This window comes from Ornithorhynchus anatinus, chromosome 16, assembly GCF_004115215.2.
Source record: "Ornithorhynchus anatinus isolate Pmale09 chromosome 16, mOrnAna1.pri.v4, whole genome shotgun sequence".
NCBI classification, from domain to species: Eukaryota; Metazoa; Chordata; class Mammalia; order Monotremata; family Ornithorhynchidae; genus Ornithorhynchus; species Ornithorhynchus anatinus.
This window is the reverse complement of record NC_041743.1, coordinates 4,166,337-4,178,885: the sequence shown is the minus strand read 5'-3', so window position 1 is coordinate 4,178,885 and position 12,549 is coordinate 4,166,337. Positions and strand designations below refer to the sequence as shown.

The following is a 12,549-nucleotide window of genomic DNA, read 5'->3' as shown; positions in this document are numbered from 1 at the left end:
GATACTCGTAGTAGTATTTATTAAGCACTTGCTGTGTGCAGGACACGGTACTAAGTGCTGGGAGAGAATACCCAGTTGGGAATTAGACACGGTCCCTGCCCCTCGGGGAGCTCCCAATCTAAAAAAGAAGGTGGGCGGGGTGGGGCGGCAATAGAGAATGCAGGAGCACAGTGGTTGCCCAAACCGCTTGAAGACAGGGCAACTTGGATGTCTCCTGATGGCTGAAAACTGCCAATGTTTAGGGGGAAACGTTGTTTGCCTGGATTCAGCCCAGTCCCCTGTGGATCTTGGGCCCTCCCTGTGGACCCTTACCTTATCCCTCCCTATATGCATGTGAAACCCTGCTGACAAAAGACCCCAAATGTTCCAGTGACCGCTGAAGGTAACCTGTTCCGTCAAAATACAAGCTCAGACCTCAGCTAGCTAATAGTGCGCAATCGATGCCATTGATGGATGGATGGATTGATGGAAGGGGGCACTGCTGATTAGGATATTAGAGCTGTGGGGAGGGGCACAAGAGAATATCCAGGCTAACCTGAAGGCTCGGATAAGTCACCAGAAATGTTTTTCGCCTTACAGAAAAGCCATCACGAATTAACTTTCCTTCAGGCAACAGCACCCTGAGCAGAGCGGTGCAGCCGGGTGAAATCTACACCTATCAGTGGACCATCCTGGAGTCCGACGAACCCTCCGAGAAGGACGCTCAGTGCGTCACGAGACCTTATTACAGCGCCGTGGATGTCTCGAGGGATATCGCCTCTGGCTTGATCGGGCTCCTTCTGATTTGCAAGGGCCGGTCCCTGAACGAACAGGGCAGACAGGTACCGTGTTCTGGCAGTTACCCTGCAGAGAGTGTGAATGTTCGTCGAGGAGAGGAACAGCTCCTGAACTAGAGAGCAGATTGGATTTGAATTCTGCACACCTAATCTTATTTCCCAAAAAACTGTTCCAGAATTTGGTCACAGAGTGTTGGTCAGCAAATTTAGGTAACTGGAGCTGGTTTTACAAATCAGGAAACTGAGGCACAAAGCAGTTGAGTGACTCACCCAAGTCCACATAGCAGACAGACGGCATAGCCGAGACCCCTTATCTCCTGACTCCCCTCCCTTTGCTTTGCTTGGCCTCGCTGTCTGTCAAATCATTTAATCAATATTGGGTGCTTACTATGTGCTGAGGCACTGTACTAAACACTTGAGAGACTACAAGACAAGAGAATTAGCAGTCACGTTCCCTGCCCATAACGAGTTTACAGTCCAGAGGCCCTTACAATTCTAGGAAGGACTCAGTTTTATGTCAGGAGAACCTCTCTGTAATGTAGAGACTCTGCGATACAACCTGGCTGTTGACTTTCAGATTAAAGTAGATCTCGAACAGCAAGCTGTGTTTGCCGTCTTTGATGAGAACAAGAGTTGGTACATCGAGGACAATATCGCTAAGTTAAGCCGAGACCCCGCAGCATCAGACGAGACGATCCCAGGTTCTATGAGTCGAACATTATGAGCAGTAAGTAGATGCCCCGTTCGTTCTTGAGATTTTTCACTTAGGTGGTAGGAACTCACTGTGGCCCTGTCGAAGACGGAGAGGAAGGAGGGGGGCCAATTATCGCTCGAGGGTCCTCTGTGAGTGGCGTGAGAGCAATTCACCTGTCCAGGGCTGCTAGAGTTTGCCCTCTTGGCTGAAATTCGGGGGTCGGGTACGAAGAACGTCACTGAAGCCTTTGCTCGTTGTTTCTTGGAGGGGCCGGTAGGTAGGGCGACTGAATTTAAGGGCCGTTGGGAGACTGGTGGTTTGTCGACCTTTTGTTTTCTTTTCCTTTCAGCCATAAACGGCCTTGTGCCCGAGAGCCTTCCAATCCTAGGATTTTGCTTCGACGATGTCGTCCAGTGGAACTTCTGCAACATAGGCTCCCGGAACACGATTGTCACCGTTCACTTCACCGGACACTCCTTTTGGTACGAAGGGAGACCGGAAGACGTCCTGACTCTCTTCCCCATGAGTGAAAAATCTGTTACAGTGCAAATGGAGAATATCGGTAAGAAGAATGGCTTGGATGCTTTGTTCACATTTTAACTCCTACAGAGCTCTGCCTCCACATCACTCTAACAATTGTGTCTCAATTTCCTCCTACATTTTCACCCATGCCCAGAGATTTTCTTGTTACTATCAGCCAGTTGGAAAGTGGCAGAGGTGTGGAAGCACGGGGGTTTGGGGGACATATGGAGAGGGAGGCGTCCTTGGCGGGATGGAGGGTAGTAGAATTCTGTGACCAAATTCTGGAACATTTTTTTGGGAAATAAGATTACGTGTGCAGAATTCAAATCCAATCTGCTCTCTAGTTCAGGAGCTATTCCTCTCCTCGACGAAGTGGAAGCGGTGCCTGAATTGATAGGACCAACTGGCTTCTACCCCACCCTGCTTCAAGCACACATCTCCAATCACAACAGCAAAATTGGAGCATAAGGGACTGTCTCCATGCTGTGTGCCTCTTCCTTCCTACACGAGGACATTAAGATCGCAGGAAAAGGAAACACCCTTACTGGAGAAAACGGCGTGATCTTCTGGAAAGGACTGGGGGGGCGGGTCAGTAGATCAGGTTTCTAATCCCAGTTCTGCCACTGGTCTGCAGTGTGACCTCTGGTAAGTCACTTAACCTCTCTGTGCCTCAGTTTCTTAAGTGTCCATCCCTGCTTCTTGGTACATAAGAGCGTAAGGATGCCTTGGATCCTTGGATGAACTTGATAACTGGAATTGGGCTTAGAGCAATACTGGTCCCCATTCTGGCTTGCACTGAACTCACTGAGCATGGGTATTGATCTGGTTTAGGCAGACCCAGCTTGGCCCTACTGACTTCCGGGCAGACATTGGAGGACCAATCTTGAGCACGCGCACTGGTAACTTTGGATGGACTCAGGACCAGGTCCTGCAGGCGGCGACACTAGAAATTGTACGGCATTCCAGGCAAAGTTGGCACCCCTGGGCTAATGAGAAGAAACCACAGTGCCAGGATCCCTCCTCATACCTATAAGTAACCAAGCCCTCCCCAAACACAGGTCTCTTTTCAGCGGAAAGGACAAGCCAACCCCACTCGTAGATTTCGCTTCTGGGATATGCGCTTCCTAAATGCCAGGCACCATGCTGAGCACCGAGGTAGGTGCGAGTTAATCAGGTTGGATGCAGTCCATGTCCCACATGGAGCTCACGGTCTTAATCCCCATTTTACAGATGAGGTAACCGAGGCACAGAGAAATGAAGTGACTTGCCCATGGTCACACAGCAGAGTACACAGTAAGCACCCAATAGGTACAATTGAATGAATGAATGAATGAGGGGCAGCCTTGGGAGTGCCACGAAAGCAGGGAAATTCGCTTCTGTGGAAGGTTGCGTGTGCAAACAATATGATGCATTAGTGTCATGGAGAGAGAGAACAATGTGATCTGTTAGTGTCATCAAGGCAGCCATTCGTCTGATGTTGGCCTTGGAAATCCGCCGCCCCCATCCAAGGCTGCAGGAAATTCCCAGTGAGCCAGTGCCTGGATGGGCCAATCAGACATCCATCTGACGTTAGACTCCGTGAGGTCTGAGGCTAGCAGCAGTCACCCAGAGAATCCAGCTTTTGAAGCAGGTTCTACCTTTGAATAAGGGCCACTGAATGGAGTCCTTAATTACTTGCTCAAGTAACTGCACATCTCTACTCTCGCCATTAGTTTGTTATTCATAAATTCATCTTGATGTGCTTTTTTAGGCAATTTTTTTCTTTTGCTACACATGGATAAACCTTCCCAGTGAAAAGTTAGCACCACGAAAATGACTGCTTTCTCAGAAGGCTGTAAAAACTGGGAGTCTCATGATCAACAAGAGAGGTGGCAAATAATCTCATTAGGTTGGAGCCCTGCGGATTAAGCAGTTAGCACCGAGTGGGGAATCCTGCGCTAGAGCAGCCAAAATTTCCCCCTTTGGCAACCCGATGTTGATATCAAAACACCTTGGGCCTTGAGTAGCCTCTTTCATTCCCTGCTTTTAGAGGGACGGTGAAGGGGGAGAGAGGTTTACTATTAAATGGATGGAATCAGGTCAGAGGATGAACCAGAGAGGAGAAAAATAAGTTAGATCAATAAGCATCGGTCCTGGCTGTTATTTTCCTAAGCAACTTCTTCTCAGTTCCTTCAGTGTAAACAGTGATGGCAAAAGAGCTGAAATGGATATTTGGAATTGTGACTTAGTGGCAGGAGCACGGGTCTGGGTGTCACGGGACCTGGGTTCTAATCCCGGTTCCATCACTTGCCCTCTGGGTGGCTTTGGGCAAGTGGCCTAACTTCTCTGAGATACCTGTTCTCCCTCCCCTTTACACTATGATCCCTAGGTAGGATACGGACTGCGTCTCACCTGATTAGCCACCATCTACCCCAGCGCTTAGTGCAATGTTTGGTACCTGTTAAATGCTTAACGGATATATTGTTATCGAAACAATACAAACCGTTGGTTATGTCTTCTAGGAAAAGGATATCCATTCGGGTTTGATCGGCCCGATCTTGGTCTGTCACAGAGGAACGCTTCGTAAAGCGACCAGCCACCCGACACCCGAGAATTTGTCCTGCTTTTCATGATCTTTGATGAAGAGAAGAGTTGGTACTCTGACCAAAGGTGCCACAGAACTGGAACAGCGAAGCCCTCGGAAGATCCAAAGCCTCACAGATTCCACGGTATTTTTTTCTGCTTTGGGGTGGTCTGTATAAAGGTCTGTATAAACTCAGGTTGGATCACAACCTCCCAGCCTGGGCAAACCCTTGCCCCTGTGCTTTCTAAAAGTGGCCGATGAGCATAGCTGTGGGGCCTTTGATAAAATAATAATGGTATCGGTTAAGCACTTACTATGTGCCAGGTACTGTTCTAAGGGCTGGGGTGGGTACAAGATAATCGGGTTGGACAAGGTCAACCAAAACAAAATCACACAGCTGACAAGTGGCAGAGCCAGGATTAGAACCCACGACCTCTGACTCCCAAGCCTGCGCTCTTTCCACTAAGCCACGCCGCTTCCACCCCAGCGCTCAGTACAGTGCCTGTCACATAGTAAGCGCTTAACAAAGACCATTAAAAAAAGTTCATCTGAACAGGCTCGGAAAATAGGAGATTTTCAGGATGAAGGGATCTTTCAAAGAGGTCGCCTTTTACCCCCTTTAAGGGGAGTCTGATGGGTAGGGAGGGAGAGAAGGAAAGAAGAGGGTGAGGAAGGGGCATCTTAGTCCTTCTAACCTACTGGAAAGCACAGCTGAGCTGGGCCCTCTGCCCTAGTGATGCTGGGTCTGCGTCTGGAGAGCGGGGGAGAAAGAGGGTGGTAAGTGGGTTCAACTGCCAGCCCTCTACCGATGCTTGCCATCTTCCAGGTCGCCGCGACAGCCCAAGTCGACAGGATTTCTTTTTTCGTGACCGCCACACTCTGTTCTCTTCCAGCGATCAGTGGGTTCGTCTCCTACTTGCCGGGACCGAGGATGTACCAGGATGAGCTGGTGCACTGGCATTTACTAAACACGGGCAGCTCTCAAGATCTCCATGTGATTCACTTTCATGGCCAGACCCTGTCGGAAGGCGGAAATCAAGCACACCGGTTGGGGGTCTATCCCCTCCTGCCTGGTATTAGTATGATGATTATTACCGACTTTTATTAGTACCATTATTATTGTTGTTGTTGTTGTATTTGTTAAGCACTTCGTACGCGTCAAGCGCTCTATTAAGCGCTGAACTAGATCCGAGATAACCAGATTGGACCCAGTCTCTATCCCACGTAGGGTTCACACTCTAAGGGGAAGGGAGAGCAGGTATAGAATCCCCATTTGACAGTTGAGGAAACTGAGGCATAGAAAATCAATCAAGTCAATCCGTGGCATTTACCGAGAGCTTCCTGTGTGCAGAGCACTGTACCTAAACACTTGGGAGAGTACGCTATAATGGAGTTGGTAGGCACTTCCCCTGCCCACAATGAGCTTACAATCTAAAGAAGTTAACTGATCCGTCACAAAGCGGGTGAGTAGCAGAGCCACGATTAGAACTCTCGTCCTCTGACTCAGGGACCCGTGTTCTTTGTGGCTTAGTGGAAAGAGCACGGGCCTGGGAGTCGGAGGTCATGGGTTCTAATTCCAGCTCCGCCACTTGTCTACCATGTGACTTTGGGCAAGTCAATGAACTTCTCTGTTCTTCAGTTCCCTCATCTGTAAAATGGGGATTAAGACTGTGAGCCCCACCTGGAATAAACCTGATTACCTTGTCTCTACCCCAGCGCTTAGAACAGTGCTTGGCACATAGTAAGCACTTAACTAATACCATCATTATTATTAGACCACACGGCTCCACTAGGCCATGCTGCTCCACAGTTTCTATGGTAACAGAGTTATGGGGAAAAGAACCCCAAAATGGAATCGGGAGAAAAGGCTCACCCAGTAATCCTGGCCTTCCTTCCCTCCCTCTGTGACTATGAATGCAGTCGATTATTATTAATAATAGTAATAATACTAATAATGGTATCTGTTAAGCACTTACCATGTGCCAGGCACTGTACTAAGCGCTGAGGTGGACACATGCAAATCGGGTTATATACAGTCCCTGTCCCACGTGGGGCTCACAATCTCAATCTTCATTTTACAGATGAGGGAACTAAGGCCCAGAGAAGTGAAGTGACTTGCCCACAGTCACACAGCAGACAAATGGCAGAGCCAAGATTAGAACCCACGACCTTCTGACTCTCAAGCCTGAGCTCTCCTCCAAGTTCAGAACAGGAGAAAAGGAACCTAAAATATTAGGAGTTTCCTTCTCTTTAAGTGATTAACCTTTTGTTTCCTCTTTCCATTTTAGGATCATTTCAAACTCTTCGAATGAAGGCAGCGCGACCCGGTTTTTGGCTTTTAGAGAGTGAAGTGGGAGAATCACAGAAAGAAAGGATGCAAGCCATTTTCCATATAATCAGTAAAGGCATTGTGCACCGAGGAGTAGTTTCAAAGCCACGAGTGGTAGTAATAAGAATAATGGTATTTTAAGGGCTTACTCTGTGTGAAGCATTATTCTAAGCACCGGGGTGAATACAATAATAAGAATAACAAACACCATAATTATTAAATGCTTACCGTGTGCACAATTATGTGCCAAAAATTGTCCGGCACACAGTAAGCATTTAAATACCATTATTTAAATTATTATTATTATTCCTAAGCACTGGGTAAATACACAATTATCAGATGAGGCACAGCTCTTGACAATCCCTGCCCACAATAAGCTTACAGTGTCCCAGGTGTACTGAGCACTTGGGAGAGTCCAGTACAACAGAATTGGTCGTCAAGTTCCCTTCTCACAATGGGGTTACGGTCTCCCGACCTAAACGCAGCCAAGTAGCACTCGGAAGGACTGGACATTCGTGACCTTCCTCGCTCTCCCACCACCCATAACCCAACCGCACCAAACCCATAACTAGCAATCCAGCTGGATGGGGAGAGAGTCATTTGGACATAGTGGCTGAGAAAAACAGAAATAACTCTGATTTGGTTGGGAAGCAAATGAGCAGGACCGGGGTGTACGGAGAAATGGGCCAACCGAGGTGGGCAGATGGGATTTAATTTAGGCCAAGACCTGTGGAGGGTGTCTCCGTGCTTCTCTGGGCAGAACCCCGGGGCCAAGCCCTTAGTACAGTGCTCTGCATCCATAAGCGTCCAATAAATATGACTGACTGAATGAATGAATGCTTAAGACGGTTGGCAGATCTGGGTATGAGGTAATGTCAGGAGCCGGGACTGCCGGCAGCCTCCAGAGACGAAGATGAAGGAGCCAAGATGTACTCCAGGTCTAAGCAATGGCATCTCATAGATTAGAGCATCATCTATCAGCAGGATTTAAAAGGAGCACGGAGCACTTCGGCCATGCAAAAGGCCAAATCTCATACTGACCATCTAGCATATATCCTTCAAACTAGAGCAATGCATTGAAAATACAAATGAATGCATTGAAAAAATGGCCCCCAAACCATCAAGTCGGCTTATATATCACAGTCTCTATATGAATAGAGAATATTCATTCAGAGGGCACTCTGCAATGGAAAGCAGTATGGCTTAGTGGATAGAGCATGGGTTTGGGGGTTAGAAGGCCCTGAGTTCTGATCCTGGCTCCCCCATTTGTCTGCTGGGTGACCGTGGGCAAGCCACTTCACTTCTCTGTGCCTCAGGACCTCACCTGTAAAATGGGGATTAAGAGTGTGAGCCCCACGTGAGACTAACCTGATTAACTTGTATCTACCGCAGCACTTAGAACAGTGCTTGGTACAAAGTAAGCACTTAACAAGTACCATAATTATTATTATTATTATTATTATTACAAGGAACCCCAGGTCTTGGGTACAACAAATGGGGGTTTCTCTAACAGGCACCCATCCTCACTGGTGACACTGCAGGGTGTAAAATTACTGAACTTTTAAACATTTCTGAAGATGAAGAGCCTTCATTTAATTCTGGATGAGAGAACGTTATTCAGAATGGATTCCCTCTTTTTGCAGATTGCAAGATGCCAATGGGATTAAACAGTGGAATTATTTTGGATTCACATATCAGTGCATCTGGACATCACGGTAAGTGAGAGCCCCTTCCAGGTGATAGTTTTACTATTTAGAAAGTTAACAGTGAGTTGTGATCCTATCCAAGGGAGTTAACAGGGCCATGAAAATGACTGATTGATCGATCGGTCAATGATATTTATTGGATGCACACTATGGGCAGAGTACTGTACTAAGCAGTGGGATAGATACAAGCTAATCAGATTGGACACGGTGGGGCTAATAGTCTTAATCCCCATTTTACTGATGAGGGAACTGAGGCCCAGGGAAGTGAAGTGACTTGCCGAAGGTCATCCACCAGCTGGGATTAGAACCCAGGTCCTTCTGACTCCCAGGCCCATGCTCTATCCACTAGGCCCATCGTGGTATAAGATGTGATATCCACATCCTATAATCTAGGGATGGAGAAAAACACCAAAATAAATTATAGGTAGTCCAAGATGAAGCATACATGGGAGTCAGTATAAGTGGGTTGGATTTTTTATTTTTTTTTAGGTGGTACAGCCCTATTCGGTAAGGGATGGTTAGAACCTAAGTAGAGGTCGAAAGAGGAGTGCGATCAAAGTTGACCTCGGCACTTCAGGCTACACTGATGAGACAGAATGTTATCGCTGACAAGCGATATGTGTGATGAGACTTGGTCACTCAAAGACTTCTCCCTTTACCGGGCTGGGTTTCGTGCCTGGTAGCAGGAAGGAGAGGGGTTGACATAAGCATATAGGATCGATTTACTGTCCATTTGCAGCGTGGCTCAGTGGAAAGAGCCTGGCTTGGGAGTCATAGGTCGTGGGTTCGGATCCTGACTCCGCCGCTTGTCAGCTGTGTGACTGTGGGCAAGTCACTTAACTTCTCTGTGCCTCAGTTACTTCATCTGTAAAATGGGGATTAAGACTGTGAGCCTCGTGTGGGGCAAAGATACAGGTGATTACCCTGTATCTACCCTAGCGCCTAGAACAGTGCTCTGCACATACTAAGCACTTAACAAATACCAACATTATTATTATCTGCTCATATTCTTTAGGCCATCTGAGTTCTTTCTATGCAGTCTCTCTCTCTGCATCGGTGCAAATTTCTAATTTTTTTTTCCACCTAGGTAATTGGCAGCCTAAATTGGCAAGATTAAACAAAAGTGGATTTCACAATGCTTGGAGCACAGAAGAGTCCACTTCGAGTCCTCCCTGGATACAGGTACGGCAGCAGCTGGCCTATTGAGGATCACATCCGTACAGTGCTCTGCCCATAGTAAGCGCTCAATAAATACCATCGATGGATTGGGTTCCGGTCTGAGTGGGGTGGTCTCGTGAGATCGATAAGGTCCAGAGAGCCCAGCACGGGTTTGATGCCTCTGAGGAAAATCGGGGATTGTCCGGCTGATGGGGGAGGGTTTGCCCGGGATGTATCATGAGGTTTGAAATGGAGGCAGCGGGTGTCCTCATTCAATCATATTTATTGAGCACATATTGTGTGCAGAGTACTGTACTAAGCACTTGGGAAAATACAGTATAACAATAAACAGACACCTTCATTGCCCACAACGAGGTTAGAGTGTCCTCAGAGGCCGCTGGGTTTCCGTTCGTTGTAGATTGACCTCCAGAGGGAACTTGTCCTGTAAGGGGATTCAGACCCAAGGAGCCAAGCATTATCTCAAGTCCTACTTCACTGCCCAATTTTATCTGACCTACAGCACGGACGAGAGGAGATGGAATGCCTTCAAAGGGAAGAGCACTCTGAAACAGCAGGTCAGTTTACACAATTCCACCTGCAACGAAAGCGCTCGGGGAGGATGAATTGGGACAGTTTGCTCAAGTGCTTACCTTTCGCAGGTGTCTAAAGCAGAGGCTGTCATTCAGAATTAATTATTTAGCATTAATTGAGCTCTGCAGCAGGTGCTTTCATTTACCGACAATGGAAGGTGCGTGATGAACTCAGAACATAGTCACCGTCATCCCTTTCTGTCAACATGAAAACTGTACTCACTGGGCTGTAATAAAGAATATGCCAAATGAAGGGGCTCCACCATTTAAGAGCTTGAACTCAAAAGGACAGATGGTGGAAATGTTCTTTCTCTCTGTAGTAATGTATTTTGTTTTCATTTGAGAGCAATTTAGACTTAATGTGACCTCTTTTCAACAGCAGAGCCTAATTTTCAAATTTCTCCAGTTCACTTGTCTAGCACATGTACCCAAGAAAAGAGACTCAATCACATCTGATGTACAATAAAATGGCGCCGCTACTGATATAAGTTTCTGAACCTTTCCACTTCTGGTTTTAATGAGCCGAACCACTTCGCTTTAGATGAACCTGTTCCTTTGAATGAATTACCTTGGGAGACTCTTACGCGACGTCTCTCCTCTTTCTTTCAACTAGAGCTTTGATGGCAATTCAGATGCTTCTACAATCAAGGAAATCGAGATTGACCCACCTATTGTGGCTAAATCCGTTAGGATCTACCCAACTCTATACTACCGTAGGCCTACCTTGCGTCTGGAGCTGCGGGGCTGTGAGGTACCGGGTAAGGAATGCGGGACCTCTTTGTACTTCTAGGCAGGGGAATGGACTGACTGTCCTTGCGAAGATACGGTTCCATGACTCCTTTCCTGATGGTTGACAGGTTGTCACACACCCCCGGGAATGGAAAGCAAGGACATAGCCAAAGCTCAGATCGCAGCCTCCTCCTTTAAGACGTCTTGGTGGGGGACCGCGTGGGAGCCTTCCTTTGCCCGCCTCAACGAACGAGGCCGGGTGAACGCCTGGCAGGCTGAGGTAAAAACCTAAGAACGCCCAATCTCAAAGCGCCCGGGAAAGGAAACGGAGACGGTTCCGTGAGAGCTGGGTTTGAGCAGCAGCCCGTATTTACTGAGCGCTTCCTGGGGGCAGAGCACCTTACTAAGTACTTGGGAGAGACCATCCTCCCCTAGATAGCCTGAGCTCTGTTGATTAGTTGATGATGAATGACTCAGAGCTATGCAAGATGGGATATACTGTAATTGCAGGTGTTTATAAATCATTCAAGATCAGTGACTGTCTCTTGAATTAGTAAAGTGGCTTTACTGTTGTCTTTTTAAGCTCAACGACAACAACCAGTGGCTACAGATCGACCTGCTCCAAACCAAGAAGATGACGGCCATCGCAATCCAAGGTTCCAAGTCTCTCAACCGGGAAATGTTTGTGGTGACGTATTCGGTTCTTTACAGCGATCGTGGCTCACGCTGGAAACCTTACACGGAGAACCTTTCTTCGGGGCCAAAGGTGCAGTCTGAATGGTGCCCAGTGCAGTGGGGGAATCAGAAAATGGGTATCGAACTCCAGCTCTGCTACCGTGCTGACCCAAGCACTTCTCCTATCCTGCCTTGACTACTGCATCGGCCTCCTCCTTGATCTCCCGGCCCCCTGCTTCTCCCCACTCGAATCCAAACTTGGCTCTGCCGCCAGGTCATTCGATCAGTCCGTAGCTCCCCATTTCTTAAAAACCTCCAGTGGGCAGGGGTCATAATAATAATAATAATGTTGGTATTTGTTAAGCGCTTACTATGTTCAGAGCACTGTTCTAAGTGCCGGGGTAGATACAGGGTCATCAGGTTGAACCCTCGTGAGGCTCACAGTCTTCATCCCCATTTTACAGATGAGGGAACTGAGGCACAGAGAAGTGAAGTGACTTGCCCACAGTCACACAGCTGACAAGTGGCAGATCTTGGATTCGAACCCATGACCTCTGACTCCCAAGCCCGGGCTCTTTCCTCGTGTCTACCAACTCGATGGTTTTGTACTTTCCCAAGCGCTTAGTATACTGCTCTGCACACAGAAAGCACTCAGTAAATACCACTGATTGGTTAATTGCTTTGCTTCAAGATCAGCACCATTCTTGCTCTACGTCCATTATATCTCCTGTGGAGTGGGACGGGCAGCGTTGACTCTGTGGGAAGACGTGCCGCTTATTTAGCTCCTAATTGATCGTGGCATTTTTT

At 47.7% G+C, this 12,549-nt stretch overlaps 1 protein-coding gene across 1 annotated transcript; it reads left to right on the top strand.

The window, feature by feature from the left end:
* Nucleotides 1-3,132: 3,132 nt before the first annotated feature.
* LOC100681976 (coagulation factor V-like) lies at nt 3,133-12,049 on the top strand. Its single transcript, XM_039914345.1, is given in 10 exon segments — nt 3,133-3,147; nt 4,494-4,569; nt 4,572-4,700; nt 5,449-5,662; nt 6,016-6,018; nt 8,528-8,599; nt 10,167-10,323; nt 10,952-11,096; nt 11,196-11,347; nt 11,651-12,049. Coding segments are annotated over 10 exon segments (1,251 nt in total). The 3' UTR covers nt 11,939-12,049.
* The last annotated feature ends 500 nt before the right edge of the window (nt 12,050-12,549 follow it).